Source organism: Mustela nigripes, chromosome 4 (assembly GCF_022355385.1).
Source record: "Mustela nigripes isolate SB6536 chromosome 4, MUSNIG.SB6536, whole genome shotgun sequence".
NCBI lineage: Eukaryota > Metazoa > Chordata > Mammalia > Carnivora > Mustelidae > Mustela > Mustela nigripes.
The window spans coordinates 14,742,415-14,759,432 of NC_081560.1; the positions used below are offsets into that span (position 1 = coordinate 14,742,415).

Sequence of the window (17,018 nt, forward strand, 5' to 3'; positions counted from 1 at the left end):
AGAGGGAGAAGCAGACTTCCCAATGAGCCGGGAGCCCGATGCGGGGCTCGATCCCAGGACCCCAGGATCATGACCCAAGCTGAAGGCAGATGCTTAACTGACTGAGCCATCCATGCGCTCCTAACATTTTATTTTTAATAAAAAAAAATATATATTTGATTTATTTGTCCCTGGGTATCATGCATCTATAAAAAGGAATAGATTTTAAAGTCAGATAATTGTGCCGCACCTTAATGTTTAATATTCTGTTTCTACGCAGGCCACTTTGGTACAGAGGTGCCCCAAGCAGTGTGGACTCTGTGTCACCCAGCCTGTGACAAGCCTCTGGGGGCAACACCATCTACTAAAAGCAAAAAATCTTAGATGAAAAGCACATCTGCTGTTAGGTGGGTCCTGCCTACTGCTTTATACCAGGGAGTTCCTAGGTCCCCGGAAGCTGGTACTTGGTTTTCCCCTTCAGGTTTTCATTTTTAATTTATTGACAAGTCTTCACTTGGATAGAGTGATGAGATCCCATGCAGAGGGAAGAGCTAAGATGAGGCATCTGGAAAGACTAGCCATCAAATTACGTAACTTGTCTTTCGGTCTAGTCTCAGAGAAAAGAGCGATTATTTCGATTTGGTCTGTCCTTGCTCTGGTACAGAGGAAAGGGAGGCAACTCACAACACGCCTGTATTTGAATGTGACAGTGACAGCAGCTATGTATTACTCACCTCAGTGTAGTCTAAGTAACTTCAACACGTTGCCCAGATCCGAGGGGAGGTTCCGGCTTTCTGCTTCTATGGCAGCAAATGAGGGGGGGGTGGCGCCTGGGTGGCTCAGTTGGTTAAGGGTCCACCTGTTGATTTCAGCTCAGGTCATGATCCCAGGGTGGTGAGATCGAGCCCTGCGTGGGGAGTCCACTGGAGATTCTCTCTCCCTCTCTGCCCCTCCCCCCCACCCCCTCTCTCTAATAATAATAATAATAATAATAATAATAATAATGAAGGAGCAAATGAAATTATTGGGGAGGTCTGGTATCTAGAGGAGGTAAGAGCCATGCTGCTTTGGTGGCAAGGACCGGCCTCACGCCCACCCCTTCCGCGCGGCACCCCCAGCTAGCCCTCCAGGCTTTGGCAACTGTCTGTAATCACGGCTGTGTCTGATTCCTACATTCTCTACTTAGGAAGCTGACATTCCCCAAGGTGAAGTGACTCATTTTTGTTCACATTGGCCAGCCATCAACCTCCATTTCCCTTCTCTTCTGTTGCTTTTCGAAGGTCATGTTCTCACCACGAGGTCACACTGTTTTATTTCAAAAGCGCTTGCAGATGTTAAATCCCAGGGGGTCCGTACTGAGTCTTTCCATCTCTAAGGATTTCAACCATCACATCCTGTGGAAACTCTTCTCAAACAGCTAAAAAAGGAGAACCTGCTCGTGTGTGTTCATAACATCGCACGGGGCGTCACGCAGACACTTGTTCACGCCATCACTTAGCGCAGGGGCACAGTAAAGCCATCCAATTTATTGATTAAACCATGGAGAGTCAGAAAGGAGCAGACTAAGCCAGGCAAAATTCCTTCAGTTCCCACCGTCGGGGAAATCTACTTAGATTTTCTGAAAGCACCTAGGAAATGCTTCTTCAGGGGCCCCTCACTTTCTTGTGCATAATTATTTGGTGGTTCAGACTAAATACACGTGTCTCATAATAAGAAGAGTCATTTTGTTCTTCCTTCCTTCTCATGAACCCGCTCTCCTCTCCTCTGACCCACACCCCCCTCCCCCCATGTTCCCAGCGACCAGTAACATCCTTGTGCGGGGTAAGCCGGAAGCAAACCCGCTGGCTTCCGTGGAGATGGGTTATTTCAACCCTTTCTAGAAAAGTGAAGTTCTCTACACGGAATGAGTGTCATAAATTCATCTCAGGCCAGGACCTGCTCATTGGTTTGTTCATTCATTCATCATTCGTTGGTGGGACAGACATTAGGAGGAACTTGCCCCAGGAGCAGGACAGAGTATCCACTGACTGTATATTCACGAGGACTGCACTTCAGGGCGGAGCAGACGCCCCCACCCCCCACCCAGAACACCAGCTCTGGGTCCCCCAAGGCTACCAGAGAAAGCATTTGGGCTGGACTTTGAGGCCTGCGCTTCCATCTGGAGACGGAGGGCCTGGCAGCAGGAAGTGGGAGATGTTGGGACAAGGGCAGGGTCCCTGGAGGCCTGGTCCCGGAGGCGCGGGGGGGACAGACCTGGGAAGGAGAGTGGAAGGCCAGCCCTGTGAGAGGTTCGGGGGTGAGGCCTCACAGAAGGTCATCCGCAGGGGGTGACAGCACCGCACTGACAGCGGCCCTGGGGAGGACCCCGTGGGGAGGACCCGTGGGGAGGATCTCGTGGGGAGGACGTGCTGGGCCGTGGTGAGGACAGAACCGAAAAGGCCTGAGGCAAGGCAGGGGTGATGTAGGAAGGCCAGAGCCGGGCTGCGGGCGGGGACGGTGGGGCAGGACCGCTGTGGAGGACAAGGTTGAAGAAAGAGCAAGAGCCGGAGAAGCAATGCACGAGGGGGTGGGGCGGGGGGAGGACGCTGGGCCGGTCAAAGCGAGTCCTGTATTTCGGAAGGCCAGGGATGCCCTTGGATGAGACGAGAGACGGCACACAATGGCCTGTTTGGGGTGAGAAGGTTCTGAGCTTAGCTCCGAAGAACGTGCGGACAAAAGTCAAAGTCACGTCGCGCGGCCCGCGGGCGGGAGCCCTGGGGAGAGGCGAGGGGATCCGGACAGAGACGGTCGGGGCTCTGCACGCACGAACGCCTTGTGCGTTTCGGTGGGGGGCAGCACTGGCCTTTCTTCCTCGGATCTCCCTTTCCTTCTTCCTTCTCTTGTGGAAGTCACCGCAGCGCGGAGGTGACAACGCCTGGAGCTGCACCCCTCCCCTGGTCCCGCGCAGTGACCCGCAGTTGGGTGGCGACCCACGTGCTCGGGGCTCAGGGTCTAAGCCTCACGCTCGCAAATCCTTGGGCTCGTCCGGCGTGAGCTTCATCAGTTTGTCCACGCAGAGCAGGATGAGGGTGAGGAACCACAGGCTCCAGCCCACGGCCGCCGCGATCCAGCCGTACTCGTCCACGCCGGTGTGGCAGCACCGAGCCGCCTGGGGGCAGAAGTCCACGTCTGGGGGGGAAGGGAGAGCAAGAACAGCAGGGAGCACGGCACCCGCCCACCCAGCTCCTCCTCCGAGGTCTGTGAGAACAAACAGGGCGTCATAGGAGGGCTAGCATTCACTAAAGGATGCCACACACTGTCAGGTGCTTCCCACACGCTCCCCCATTCATTCCGCACCGGGGCGAGGGACAGCGACTATTCCCATGAAGGAGCTGAGGCAGTAACTCGCCAGAGGTCCCCAGATGGCAGACCAGGACTCAAACCCAAGTGTGAAGGAATCCAAAGCCATGAACTTAATCTCTACCTATTATCTACCTGTACCCCTCCTTTGGAAATGCCCAGAGGTAAACCCATTTGGTCATCCAGGGAGGGCAGCAGAAAGGGAGCCAGACATAGAATGAAACAACACTGTCTATGAATTGGACACAGGGTAACAATGCTCCCTGCTTGAGGAAGTACTGAGCTCCTCGCCATTGGGAGTAATCAAGCAGAGGATGGACAGAAATATGCAAAGAGTGTCAAAACAGAGCTCCTGCATTGGGCAGAAGTTGGACTGGCGGATTTTTACGGTTTTCCGTCTTCTAAGTTTCTAACGTGTCTTTGGTTGCTCTGCTGTGGATGGGTCACGAAAGCCATCTGTACCAAAGATGGTGAGCCTACATCAAGGCCAAGGCTGAGATAGCTTTTTCAATGTGCTAGGCAGGAAGTTCTGGGGACCATGAACAAATCACACCAGGGAACAGGAAGGCCAGGCAGGCACTGTGCCACCAGACCCCCATCAAGAGAAAGCAAGCAGTCTTCAATTTCCCTCCCAGATTCAGGGCCAGCTCTGGGGTGAGGCCAGTAGCCAGGAGAAGCTTACTGGGGCACTGCTCCAGGCTTCCGGGATCTGGGTGCTGGGTGGTCAAGGTTGAGTTGTTGCTGTTCCTCGTTTCTGGAAGAAAAGACAAAAGAGGGTCTCGGGCAGTAGGAAAATTCATCTCCAGGCATAGCGTTTGAAATCTTTTTTGTGAACTCACAGTGATACTGCAAAAAAGTATTATAGAAGTCCCGGCCTAGGTACTTTAAGACTTCATGCAGCAAAGCTAACCCTCTGTTCTGGACTGAGCTGTCCCGTCCAAGTTCACTGAAGTCCTAACCCATGGTAGTGACTGCCTGTGGAGAAAGGGCCTTTAAAGAGGTTAAATCAAGGTTAAATGGAGTCATCTGGGTGGGTCCCCATCCTGTATGATGATGTCCTGCGAGAAGAGGAAGAGACACCAGGTGTGCGCCTGCAGAGAAGAGACTGGGTGAGGTCACTGTGAGAAGGTGGCTTCAGGAGAAGACAAGCCTGCTGACACCTGGAGTCGCCGCAGCTGTCAAAAAAGAAATTTCTGTTGTCTAAGCCACCGAGTCTGTGTATGTTGTTACGGCAACAAAGAAATACAGGCCCCTTTGCCTGTCGCTATTGTCATTCAGAGACGGTTTATCTGCGTGTCTCATGGATTCAGGGCTTCACAGCTCATCTCCTGCGTATCTCACCCTTCAGTGGCTGACGGCTTGCTGCAAATAGCTTTCCAAACACTCTATTTTAGCTATTTCCCATGCAAAGAGCTACGTGTAGAAATGGTTTCTTTCATCTATTTGAGAACGATCACTTAACAAGCTCCAATGTCTTCTCATAACGATCTCCAATTCCCTTAAAAAATTTGAATGACTAGGGGCGCCTGGGTGGCTCAGTGGGTTAAAGCCTCTGCCTTCTGCTCGGGTCATGATCCCAGGGTCCTGGGATTGAGCCCCGCATCGCATCATTGGGCTCTCCGCTCTGCAGGGAGCCTGCTTCCCCCTCTCTCTCTGCCTGCCTCTCTGCCTACTTGTGATCTCTGTCTGTCAAATAAATAAATAAAATCTTTAAAAAAAAATTTGAACGACTGAATGTTGAAATCTGACTTTGATTCTTGACTTCTAATGATTATGCTGGTATACCTCAGGCGGATGGTTATAAAAAAAAAAAAATCCAACAGTATGCAACCAAGTCCAGAGGTGGCTAGGATTTGCAGCCACTAGAGTTGCCTCTTGATCAGGAAGTAAAGAGCACAAAGGCAAAAAGAACTTTCGTGGGAATTCTCAAAGTTCTGTCAGACTGTGGGGGTGAAGTGGAGCTGTGGAGATGAACATGGAGATGCCCAAGCATGGGAAGCCATTGTCTGCTTTCCTTTTCTTGACTGAGAATGAGAAGACAGATGATCTAGGTCTGCTCTGTCCCATATGGCAACTACTTGTAGCTACTTAAATTTATTAAAAATTCAACTTCCTGATCATATTAGCCACATGTCAAGCGCTCCGTTACCACATTGGATCACCACATTCCGGAACGCTACCATCCTGGAAACACAGCACAGACGTTGAACATTTCTGTAGAGGCCGTTTTCAGACGACCGGCATGAGCTCTGGAAACTTGATCAGGGCAAAAAGGTCCACAGCAACCCCCAGCTGAAAGCAAACAGGGTCACGAAGCCTCGAAATAGCCGCCCTCCCTGACCCATTCCAACCAGGCACAGTTCCCTGGAACAGGGGAATTTCTCTGTTCCCACGCTCCCTTGCTCTGCCCTGTAACTACAGCCACCACCACCTCGCGGCAGTCTCTCCCTGGCTGTCCTGCCCACTGCCCCTTGCAGTGAACTCAGTCAACTTCTATCTCCTATGTTCTGCTTGGGGGAAATTCTCTCACTATTGGTACGGCTGGCTCTCACCCCATTGGGACACCCCACAACTTCCATCATCAAAAAATTTTTTAGTGTTAGATAGTGTTAGTGTTAGTCTAGGTAGGTCAAGACCAAGAGGTCAATTGCAAAGAATTGTTCTGGAAATTAATTATATGCTGTTCAGCTTCCTTGAGGATGCAAAAAAAAAAAAAGTACTTTGGAAACTCTCAAGGCCCCACTGACTCTAGAGCAGCGTGTCCTTCTAGGGCAGCGTGTCCTTCAAAGGAGCTTGTTGTCATGCCGCAGGACAAGTTGGGAAGAAACTCCTTGTTTAGCCAAAGCCATGAAATTGCTGCTCAGACTAATTTTATGCCACCTGCCCACCAAGCCACTCCAATGTCCTGCCTGAAGTATAGTAATTACCTTGACAAAATCTGATTGTTACTGTAAATTATTTACAACTAAATGGCTTAGAACCTGGTCTTTATTTGTTTTGGAGAAATTGATTCCTCCACATTTAATTTCCCTTAACTTCCTTGGCCTTGACTTTCATCTCCCCTCTGCCCTCGAATGGGAGTCGTCCATGTCTAGAGCAACTGGATGGAAAAAACCTATTTAATCAGTCGCTGGTATTATGTGAAAACATTTGAAATCGCCATTTCGATAGGCCAAAATTTTTTTCGATATCAGTGATTTTGTATGATTCGAACTGAATAGTCTAGTTAATAATTTCTAAGAATTTAAACCTCATCTTCCTCCCTCATAAGCACAGCCAGTCAGGGACTAGTCCCACTTAGGGTCACTTCCAAAGTACTGGGTGCTGGAAACACCCAACAATTAAGTGCAATTAAATTTGTCAAGCTTTTTGAGAGCCCATTATGAGCGAGTCACTATGAGGGTAAACAAACAAAAGAAATGAAACATTTATTTGGGAAGCGGTATTGGAAAAGAAAACATGCTAACATTCATTGTTTACCCTGTGCTGATTTATTAAAAGTTCTTTATATGCAGTGGTCTCATTTCATCTTTAGGACAACCCTATATATATAAGCGCTATGATTATCCTCACGGTATGAATAAGAAAACTAGGGCGCAGAGACGTTACGTGATTTGCTCAAGGTTGCACAGCTTGTAAGTTGTGGAAGCCAGACTTGAGCTGAGGCTGAGTGACTAGAGCTCACGCTCTGAATCTGCAAAGGAGAGGCGGTGAGGATAAGGGAGACAGAGCTCTGAGGGCTCATTGTGGGTTGGTTTTGAGAGAGGGAAGTCTGTCAAGGACAGGGCAGGAGCTGCAGAGCAAGAGATGAAAGCCAGAGGCCACAGCCAGGAGCAAAAGAGTGTGAGAAATATCTTCCTGCGTGGGGTGCAGAGCCCAGCCTGAGAGAGCAAGCCAGGGGCTGCTACCAACCCCTCTTGTCTGGGAACAGACAGGGCAACAGCTCAACATCGCCTGTGCTCAGGGAAGGTGGGAGCATTGTAGACAGCGTTGGGCAGCGTTCCTGTCTGAGGATTTTGAGAAAGTTGCAAAGGAAGCACAGGATCAAGGGAGAGACTAAAGACCTTAGGTCAGGATCAGGAGTACAAAGCGGGAATTGCAAACCATAATAGCCAAGGACACAGGGAAGGAACCATTGAAACATAGCAAACCAATAAAATGTTACTTTAGGCCAGACCAGTCCTTGGATAAGAGGGACCGTGGGTACTTTGCTTTTTCCTCTTTCTTTGTGGCAAAGTCCGCTCGAGGTGGCTAATCCTGTCCAAGCTGAGGTGCCCAGCATTTGATCAGGGGCTCAGGTAAACATCGGACACCCCCCACGCCAACCCGCCACCTCCTGTCTAATCCTTCAGGTGAGAACTGTTTGCTCTTTGCTTTGTGCGGGACCAGCCCTAGCCAAAGAATCCTCCTCCTGCCCTCTCCCTTCTCCCACCCTCTTCCTCCCTCCTCCCTCCTTCCCTCTCCTCCTCCTCTTCTCCCTCCCCCTCCCCAGCGTGGCCAAGAATAAAGCCCACAGTTCTACCTGCCAAGCAAGCCAAGTGGAAGGAGGCAAAGACCAGGCCGAGGGCCAGGGCAGCCCAGGGTGCAGAGGTGAGGCGCTTCATGCCGAAGAGGGAGAGGGAGAGGGAGGCGTCTGTCCGCACTATCCCTGCAGAGGTGCGCCGAGGGCTGTGCCTCATGTGTCCCGTGTGGACCGTGTCCTGCGGGAGCTTGAAAGCAGTGCTGTCAGAGGTGAATTTCTGCTTGTGTTTGGGGGACGAGAGAGGGGGTGGAGCAAAAGGAACCAGCTGTCACTCCTTGCTCTTACCTCTTCAGGAGGGAAGCTGAGCTATGTTGGCTGGGGGAGGAAGGGAGGGGTAATTTATGCAATTCTGCCTTGAGTTCATTGGTTATCCCTGCTGATAAAAGAGGGGGCCAGAGCAGAGTTTTGTGCCCTGCCAGCTCCTTGCGGTTGAGTTGGCTGCCGCTTTCATCTGCCCGGTGTAGCCCTGGATCCTTGATTCTCTCTAGTCCAGTATTTACTGACAGCTACTATGTGTACTGAACTATGCTAGAATCTGGGAATGACCGCCCTCGAAGTCCTTTCAGTACACACGCATGTCATCCAAACACAGACCAGTGTTTCAGGCATGACTGGGGAAGGACAGAGTGCTTTGGGTTCTTGGCAGCAAGAAGCTACATCTGCAGATGGGGTGCTTCAAGACCAACATGGGGTTGGAGTTGCGCCTTGAAGGGTGAATAGAATTTTCACAAAGAGAAGAGGAGGGCACTGTAGGTTGGAGGGACAGAGGAATCAAGGGCCAGAGGTAAGGGGTGCTCAGGAGTCCACCGTGAGTCCACTGCAGCACAGATAATGGGACGGGACCAGAGGAGCGGGAGAGGGGGAAGTGACCAGCGAGCCATGGGACTGAGACTGGTGTGCCAGGCTGGGCGGCGGGGGTGGAGGTGGGGGGGTTTGAAACAACCAGGAGGCAAAAGAAAGTCTTTGTGAAGATTTTGAACCAAAGAGTAACATTTATTGAACACCCCCCATTTATATGAAAGGCATCACCATAGGCATTTGGGACCCAACGATGCCTAACATGATCCTACTCTTGATCCCACTCATGGTCCAGCAGCGAGACCAGCCATAAAGAAAGATGTGTGATGCAGTATGGTAAGACTCAAACATGGGTGTCTTCTACAGTAGAAGGGGGGAGTGGTCCATTCCGGGGAGAGTGGTTCAACCTGCCTGAGAGGTACAGGAGACGCATTCACAGGAGAAGTGACATTTGGGCTGGGTATTAAAGTTTGCATACACGGGTGGGAGCTGATGGGGCAGCCCACACAGGGGAAAGAGGATTGTCTGGGAGCCTGCAGGCCCATCATGTATAGATAAGAATGCTGTCTTCGTGCCCAAGAGCTGGCCTGGTCAAGAGAGTGAGGGATAAAGTCTGGGTGGTTTGAAGCTCTGTGGAAGGACATGTAAGCCACGTGTCATCTCGGGTAAGGGTGTCTTACTGGAGTACATCAGCCCAGAGGAGGCATTTTTTCCTAATTTGCCCAAAAGTACAAATGAGTGGTGGCCCTATAGTCTTGGGGTTGGAGGGTTGGGAGCAGAGGTGCTTTAAGAAGGCTAACCTGGGGGCACCTGGATGGCTCAGTGGGTTAAAGCCGCTGCCTTCAGCTCAGGTCATGATCCCAGGGTCCTGGGATCGAGCCCCGCATCGGGCTCTCTGCTCGGCAGGGATTTCAGGGATTCCCCCCACCCCCCGCCTTTCTCTCTGCCTACTTGTGATCTCTCTCTGTCAAATAAATAAATAAAATCTTAAAAAAAAAAAAAAAAAGAAGACTAACCTGCAGGGGATGGCACGCACATCCACGTTAGACATACCACTTGGTAGAACTTTCAGTTACCGAGCAGCTGCTGTGTGCTGGGCGTTCGCTATGGGAGAGGCTTCTGAAGTGGCTCAGGTACCACAGTCCTTGTCCTCAAGGAGCTCAGGGCCCGGTGAGAGAGAGAGAGAGAGGAATAATGACAACACAATAAAATAAGTGTGGCAAGGAAGTCTGGACGAAGAACGGGAAAATCATGGAGGAGGGTTGGGGACTAGGGGGTTCAGTGAACATTTTGTAATAAGGAAGGCATTTTGACCTGATCCTTGAAATCTGTGTGGTCCGTCAGGCACGGGAAAAGGGGACAGTGCGTGTGCAAGACCCGTGAGGCATGAACGCGTGCCTCTTGTCCGGGGAGTAGTCACTGCCTTGGGAGCATGAAGTGGGCTGAGGATGTGTCTGGTTTGACTAAGAACAGATCATAAATGGTCCCGAATTTATGACAAAAGCAGACAAAGCAGACTGGCCTCTATTTTACCACTGGGGCACATTTTAGGGAACTTGTGTATGTGGACAACTTAATATTTCAGAAACATGGAAGATAGATCCACAGAGGGCAGGCCTGGATTCAGAGAGGTCCTCTAAGACACTGTTGCTCTAAGACACTCTTGCAAAAATCCCAGCCAGACAGGGAACCTGGCTGGCTCAGCTGGTAGACCATGCCACTCTTGATCTTGGCATTGAGAGTTCTAGCCCCATGTTGAGCGTAAACCTTACTTTAAAAAAAAAAAAAAATCCCATACAGAGATCCAAAGAGCCCTGAAATAAAAAGCTGGACTGAAGATAGAGAAGAGGGAGCAAAATTAAGAGGCATTTATCTGGCTGAATCAACAGAAGGGAACCCAGGAAGTGGCTTCCCCAGGTTCCAGCTGGGGCGGGTGGGTGGCCATGGAGTCAGCCTGGGGTGCAATTCCAGCCCAGCTTTTCTTGGCTGAGTGGCCCTGGCAAGTTACTTTATACCTCAGGTTCTTTATCTGACAAGAACTAAGATCCATCTCATGGCTTGTTATGATGCCTGAATGAAGTGACCCACGTGACCGGTTTCCCTGCATTGCTGCGAGCCCGCGGTAGTAAACACTCTGTCAATGTCAATGTTAACTCTTATTTGAACAGAAGGATCTTTAAGTAGAAAATGTGGGATGGAGGTAGTCCTCTGGAAAAAATGATGAAATCGATGTGCTGACTTATTTATATCCTGCGTGGGTCCAAAAAGAGTTGAAGGAAGCTTCCCTACAATTAATTAAGCCAGATAAAATAAATTTAAAATGAATAGGAAGAAATGAGGCAAAGGAAAAGCTAGGGGAGGAAATAGAAGAGGGATCTCTGAGTGACTTTAGAGCACAAAATGGCACACATGTTTTCTAAGCTCTGCATTGACCCGTGGGAAGAGGATAGGTCATCTGCCTACAGGTTACCCACATGACTCATGGGCTCCGAAGATGAAAAACAACAAAGTGAGTACAACCACTCTTGATACCAGAATAAGAGACATTTTTCTCCTTGGGTCCTCCACAGAGATGACATGACTTAATGGGACGTACGTTATTCTGGATGTTTCCTTCACAGTAAACCCTGCGGTAAGCCTCAGAGACTAGGGCTGATTTATCCCACGAATGCTAGAGATGATAGCAGTGCCTGGAGTTCGACAACATTTTTGAGGGTCTCGAAAATGCAGGACACCTGAAAAGAGGTTCTTGGCTCCAAAATATGAACAACAGATCATGCATTCAGAAGGAAAAGATGACTTCAAAAGCAAAGTCATACAATTTGTTTTCAACTTTTGAGCAGAAATGGACGTAGGGTGTTGGGTGCTTTTTAGTACGTTGGATGTGCTTGTCCCTCTGAAATGGTGACAGCCTGGGACGTGCAGAGATTTGAAACAGCCCTGCCTAGGGTCATTGTTGATGGTGGTTTGAGTAGCACCCACTGATCTAAGCTGACAGCATCCTATCGAATCATACCAGGGAAAGCAATTCTGGGAGTAGCAGTAGAGAGAGCAAGGACAATAATCTGTCCCCTGTCTCTTTCTTTTTAATACACTGTGGTTTGATCCTGGACTGTTTTAGATTAGGAGTTTGCAAATCAATGGAAAGACAAACATTCTCTTAACAGATGAGAGGATTTTCTTATCCTAAAATAGGATAATATGGGCTTGACTGGTGTCTAATACCTTGTTAATTCCCCAAGTCTGGGCTGCATAGCAGATATTCTTACAAATATCACCATTATGAGCCTTTTTAAAAAAACAGGTCTGTACTTAATAACTCTGTGCAGATGGTTACCTCACCTAGCAACTCTCTCATACATTTTATATTAGGTTTGCTTTGGAGAGCATACCGGGAAGTTGTGCTGCTCAAAGCTAGACATTTTCTGGGAACTTCCTCAAGATTATTTTTTTTTAATAGTTGAGTTAAGTGTTTGGTTACCTTTCAAAAAAAGTCCAGGCTAAAATGTGGCCAGCCTCCATGGTGGCATTTGGGATGGGACTGGCCGAGATGGTGGGAGTTTCATGGCCCTCACTGCCTCCAGTTTGATGTTTTCCTTGATAAAGTTGCATTTGAAAAAGAAAAGGAGCGGGGCACAGTGTTTCCTGTGGTGAAAGACTGAAAACCAGCATTCTGTGGGCTGGAGTGTTCGCCTATAGGTGGGATACTTTATGAGAAGGAAACTTCCCTTGTGATTCTGATAGGCCCCTTTCCTGTCCCTTCCATCCCTGGGAAGAGATCACTGGCTTTGAACTTGGGGTTTCATTTCCAATGAACCCATTCTGAAGAGAAGCATGGCCCTAACCACAGTTTTGCCTGCTATGCCCTAACTTCTGACCAGACATGGGCCCATGTCTCTTTCAGCAGCGGGCTTTGTCACACTCTGTTTTCTGAAGATAATGGCAGTCTACGTTTGCGCATGGACTGAGACATGTAGCTTCCCCTGATCAGGACCTGGTTTGTGGGGGAAATTAACCACGCCCACTGCTGCTCAGTTATGGGTCTATAATTTGGAGAGCGTGAGAAAGAAAAATGAAGTTCAATCCCGAGATCACGCCATAGGGGTGACCGAAGCAACAAAGTGAACAAGGTCTTGGGCCCACCATTTGGAAGCATTTCTGAATGGTTCCCAGGATAATTCATTCAATTATTGCACGAGGGGTGTGTGTGGGGGGGATGGTACCAGACAGAAGTGAGGTTAACAAATGGAGGAGATTTCTTCTTGGCGAAGGCCATCTTCCATGTGTGCCCTGGATCTCATTCCCTCCCATCTTCTTAGATTGCACTGCAATCTGTGAACATACTTTGAGGATTTCTATGTTTTGTTATTCATTAAGACACATCATATGGCCATTTGGGGAAAACATTTGGCAGTGCTTGAAAAGAATGTGTCACACAGTTGTGGGGTTCAGTGTTCCATGTAAGTCCATTAGTGTTAATTGTGTGGCTTACATCTCTTGTATCCTTCCTGTTTTCAAAAATCTGGTCTGCTTATCCTGTCAAATACTGAGACAGATAACTGTGGATTTCTCTCTTTTCTTTGCAGTTTTGCCTATTTTAGCATTAAGTAGTTGAGGCTGTCATTAGGCCTCATGCCTAATTGACACCCTGGTGAATTGAACCTTCTTAAAAAAAAATCACTTTGTAGTATCCCTCTCTATCTCTAGTGGTACTTTGTGCCATCAAGTTCACTTTGACGTTACTACAGCTAAACCGCCGTTTTTTTACTTTGTTTTGCATGCTGAGCCTTTTCCTATCATTTCTTTCAACTTTTCTGAATTCTGACTATTTTGGATGTATACCTCACAAAAATGTAGTGTAGGATTTTTTATTTTTTAAAAGCTGGCCTTAGATTATTTACAATAGCCAGCTTATGGAAGCAATAAAAACAAAACAAAACAACACAACCTGGACTTAGAATCTTTGTCTTTAATTTGGCTATGTAACCTGTGTACGTGGGATGTATCGATAGCGATCGGTTTAGGTTTGAATCGCCTTCTGACAGAGTGCTCTCTGGTTTTCCCATCTGTTTGACATCCCCCTTTTTTTTTCCTCACCACTTTTGGATTGCATTTTTTATCCTGTTTTTTGTTTTTTTTTTAAAGAGATTACTGCAGACATTATTGTCTTTTCAAAGTCTAATATTGACACTTTTACCATCTTCCCAAACAATATGAAGAGCTTAGAACTTTAATACTACTTGTCTACTCCTAATTTTTGTATCATTACAATTATGTATTTTAAGTATACACACATATATTTTTTATCCTGGTAACTCACCATTACTATTCTATACAGTGAATGTTTACTTAAATTTATCCATGTATTTGCCACTTGATTGTTCTGGATTCCTTTCTGCAAGTCTTGTCTTCCAGCTATGTTTCTTCTTCTTGAAGAGGATCTTCAGGTATTCCCATGTTGGAGTGATTAATCCTTTCAGTAGTTGTTTGTTAGGATATGTTTCTCTTCTTCCTTTATTCTTGAAAGTTATTGTCATTGAGAGCAAAATTTTAGCTTTTTTTCTATCAGTGCTTTAAAGATGTCATTCTAGGGGCACCCGGGTGGCTCAGTGGGTTAAAGCCTCTGCCTTCAGCTCAGGTCATGATCCCAGGGTCTTGGGATCGAGCCCCGAATTGGGCTCTCTGCTCAGCAGGGAGCCTGCCTTCCTCTCTCTCTCTGCCTGCCTCTCTGCCTATTTGTGATCTCTCTGTCTGTCAGATAAATCAAAAAAATAAATAAATAAATAAAAGATATCATTCTATTTCTTTTGACTTCCACCGTTTCTTTTGACTATCCGCTAACTGTGCTCCCTTCTAAGTAATTTGTCTCTCGTTAGTTTGGTTGTTTGAAACATTTTTTGCCTTTGGTTTTCAGAAGTTTTATTACAATGTGTTTAAGTATGGGTTCTTTTTATCTCTTTTGCTTGGGGTTTGTAGGCAATAGAATATGGAGTTTGATGTCTTTCATCAGTATTGAGATGTTGTCAGCCATCAAATACTACTGTTGTCCCATTCTTCTCTCTCTGTCTGGTCCTCCAATTACACATAGGTTAGACTTTTCCACTGTAGACTCTAATACTCTAACCCTCTTCTTTATTCTCCATCCTTTGGTTTTCATGGGCTTTATTCTGAATATTTCTTCTGCCCTATCTTTTATTAAATCTCTTATCATCTGTGTCTAATAAACTTTTATAATTATCCATAGGAGTCTTAATTTCAGTTATTTTAGTTATAGTTCTGGAATTTCCACTTTGTAGACTATTAAATAGCTTTTTGTTGTATGGTCTCATTTTCCATCTTCATGACCAGAGTGAACATAATTTAAAAACCTGCTTGATAGCATCGATATTTGTTCACCCCCATTGATCTCTTTTTATGGTCCATTATTTCTCCTGGTTGGTTTTCATTCATATCACTGTGTTTCCTTGTATACCTGGTTATTTTTATTGTGTGCATAATTGCAATTACACACAGTTGTTTGTAGAAATAAGTTGAGACTTAGGATGAGTCATGGTTGTTTTTTTGTTTTATTTTGTTTTTGTTTTTGTTTTTTTTTTTTTGGTTTGGTAGCTTCAGTCGGGGGCCAACAACAATCTGCCACAATGTGTCTAGTCTCCAATGCTGAGATATTTATAGCTAAGTTGTTGACTTTGAAAGGGTTAATTTATTTTGGTAACCTTTCCTTCTATGTGCAGCTCTTTGGAAAAATTTTCACCAAGGTAATTAGAGATGAGCACAGAAATGCATATCCAAGATTCTCCACCTCAACATTACAATATTTATGAAAATGAGAGCTTAGAAGCAGCATATAATGGGATAAAAGATAGCTTTTAAAACACTGTTTTACACTGATATTTAATTACTTGGAAAAACACTTGCTGTATAATACAAAGCAGAAAAAACAGGATGTGAAACTATATATTTAGTAGAAGTCTAGTTTTGTAATACACATGCATATGCAAAGAAGAAGCTTGGGAAGCATCCTATCAAGATGTTGGCAGTGGTCGTAACTAGAATTAACACTGCAACAAATTTTATTTTCTTCTTTACACTTTTATAGGTCTTTCAGATATTCTGCAATGAGTGCATATTCCTCTTTTTTGAATATGTATTACTCTTATAATCAGGCAATAAAATCAAATTAATACATCTTAAACTCTTTTTTAAAAAGATTTTATTTATTTATTTGATAGAGAAAGAGCAAAAACAAGGGGAGCAGCAGGCAGAGGCAGAAGGAGAAACAGGCTCCCCACTGAGCAGGGAGCCTGACTCAAGGTTTGATCCTAGGACCCTGGGATCATGACCTGAGCTGAAGGAAGACGCTTAACAGACTGAGCCACCCAGGCACTCCCTGATTGTTTGTTGTCAATTAAAAAAAAAACATTTTTTTAAAAAGAATATTTCAGGGGCACCTTGGTGGCACAGCCAGTCAAGCATCTGAGTTTTGGTTCCGGGTCAGGTCGTGATCTCAGGGTGGGGAGATCAAGCCTTTTGTCAGGTTCTGTGCTCAGTGTGGAGTCTGCTTCAGGTTCTCTCCCTCTCCCTCAGCTTCTCCTGCTTGTGCTCTCTCTCTCTAAAATAAATAAATGAATCTTGAGTATTTCACAAGAAAGCAATATAATTACAATAGAGCAGATAGACTACATTTAACAGTACTTATCAGGTGGCCTGGGAAAATTTTCAATGTCAAGGAATCTTCTTTTCCATAAAAAAAATTTTTTTAGGTGCTATTTATTTATTTGTTTGTTTTAGAGAAAGAGAAAAAGGCAGGGAGGGCAGAAGGAGAAGGGCACACGCAGAGAGAGAGAAAGAGAGAGAGAGAGAGATTCTTAACCAGGCTGTATGCCCAGCACAGAGCCCAGTGTGGGGCTTGATCTCACAACCCTGAGATCATGGCCTGAGCCAAAATCAAGAGTCAGATGTTTAACTGACTGAGCCACTCAGGTGCTCCCCTCAACCACCCCCCCCACCAAAAAAGCAAACAAAAAAAAACTAATTAAATGTCAAGTTGTATGTGGTGTAGATAATTGCTTATTGACAGACAGCCTCTGTTTTTGGAGTGCCCAAGGTATATAACAGAAGGTCACACTCCAGAGTGTTCAGGACATAAAGAAGACTAGAAGTGGGACAGAGAAAAAAAGGTAGAATCTCAATGTTGGAAAGGGACCTTGAGGCCATCAGGCCCAATCCTTAACTAGTAAGAATGTTCTCCTCCAAAGAAAGTAGTATGTTAGAGAGCTTGGTAAGGCTGTATTTGACCTCTCTTGCCTCTCGAGGTTGTTACTGGACTTCTGCTACAATGACTCACGTAGCAGGTTTCTTACTAATTGTTTTTTTTAAA

The 17,018-nt window shown here is 46.6% G+C and overlaps 2 protein-coding genes across 8 annotated transcripts in view; one reads left to right on the plus strand and one right to left on the minus strand.

The window, feature by feature from the left end:
• Nucleotides 1–1,473: 1,473 nt before the first annotated feature.
• On the minus strand, nt 1,474–7,997 carry TMEM213 (transmembrane protein 213). Of its 2 annotated transcripts, none has more exons than XM_059396327.1 (3): nt 7,841–7,997; nt 4,001–4,072; nt 1,474–3,147 (listed from the first exon to the last, which is right to left on the minus strand). In XM_059396327.1, the coding sequence occupies exons 1-3, from the start codon at nt 7,995–7,997 to the stop codon at nt 2,978–2,980; spliced, it is 399 nt and encodes a 132-aa protein (XP_059252310.1). In that variant the 3' UTR covers nt 1,474–2,977. The 2 variants fall into 2 exon arrangements, with proteins under 2 accessions (XP_059252310.1, XP_059252309.1); XM_059396326.1 differs by having other exon boundaries at nt 1,474–3,216.
• ATP6V0A4 (ATPase H+ transporting V0 subunit a4) overlaps nt 7,822–17,018 on the plus strand; it is a 73,958-nt gene continuing 64,761 nt past the window's right edge. For 2 of the 6 annotated variants that reach the window (XM_059396320.1, XM_059396324.1), the window contains exons 1-2: nt 7,891–7,908; nt 8,863–8,974. The gene's annotated coding sequence lies outside the window, so the exon portion shown is untranslated. Of the gene's footprint in view, nt 7,909–7,958; nt 8,050–8,862; nt 8,975–17,018 lie in introns of those variants that run through there. The other 4 variants (XM_059396325.1, XM_059396321.1, XM_059396322.1 and 1 more) reach the window with 4 other exon arrangements.

What these genes read in the sequence shown, in the direction of transcription:
- TMEM213 (XM_059396326.1), bottom strand. Translation starts at nt 7,997, where the DNA reads ATGAGGCACAGCCCTCGGCGCACCTCTGCAGGGATAGTGCGGACAGAC. An exon ending in CCACTTGGCTTGCTTGGCAG is followed by an intron (nt 4,073 to 7,840) that starts GTAGAACTGTGG and finishes CTTTTCTTCCAG; the next exon opens with AAACGAGGAACAGCAACAAC. An exon ending in AAGCCTGGAGCAGTGCCCCA is followed by an intron (nt 3,217 to 4,000) that starts GTAAGCTTCTCC and finishes TTGTTCTCACAG; the next exon opens with ACCTCGGAGGAGGAGCTGGG.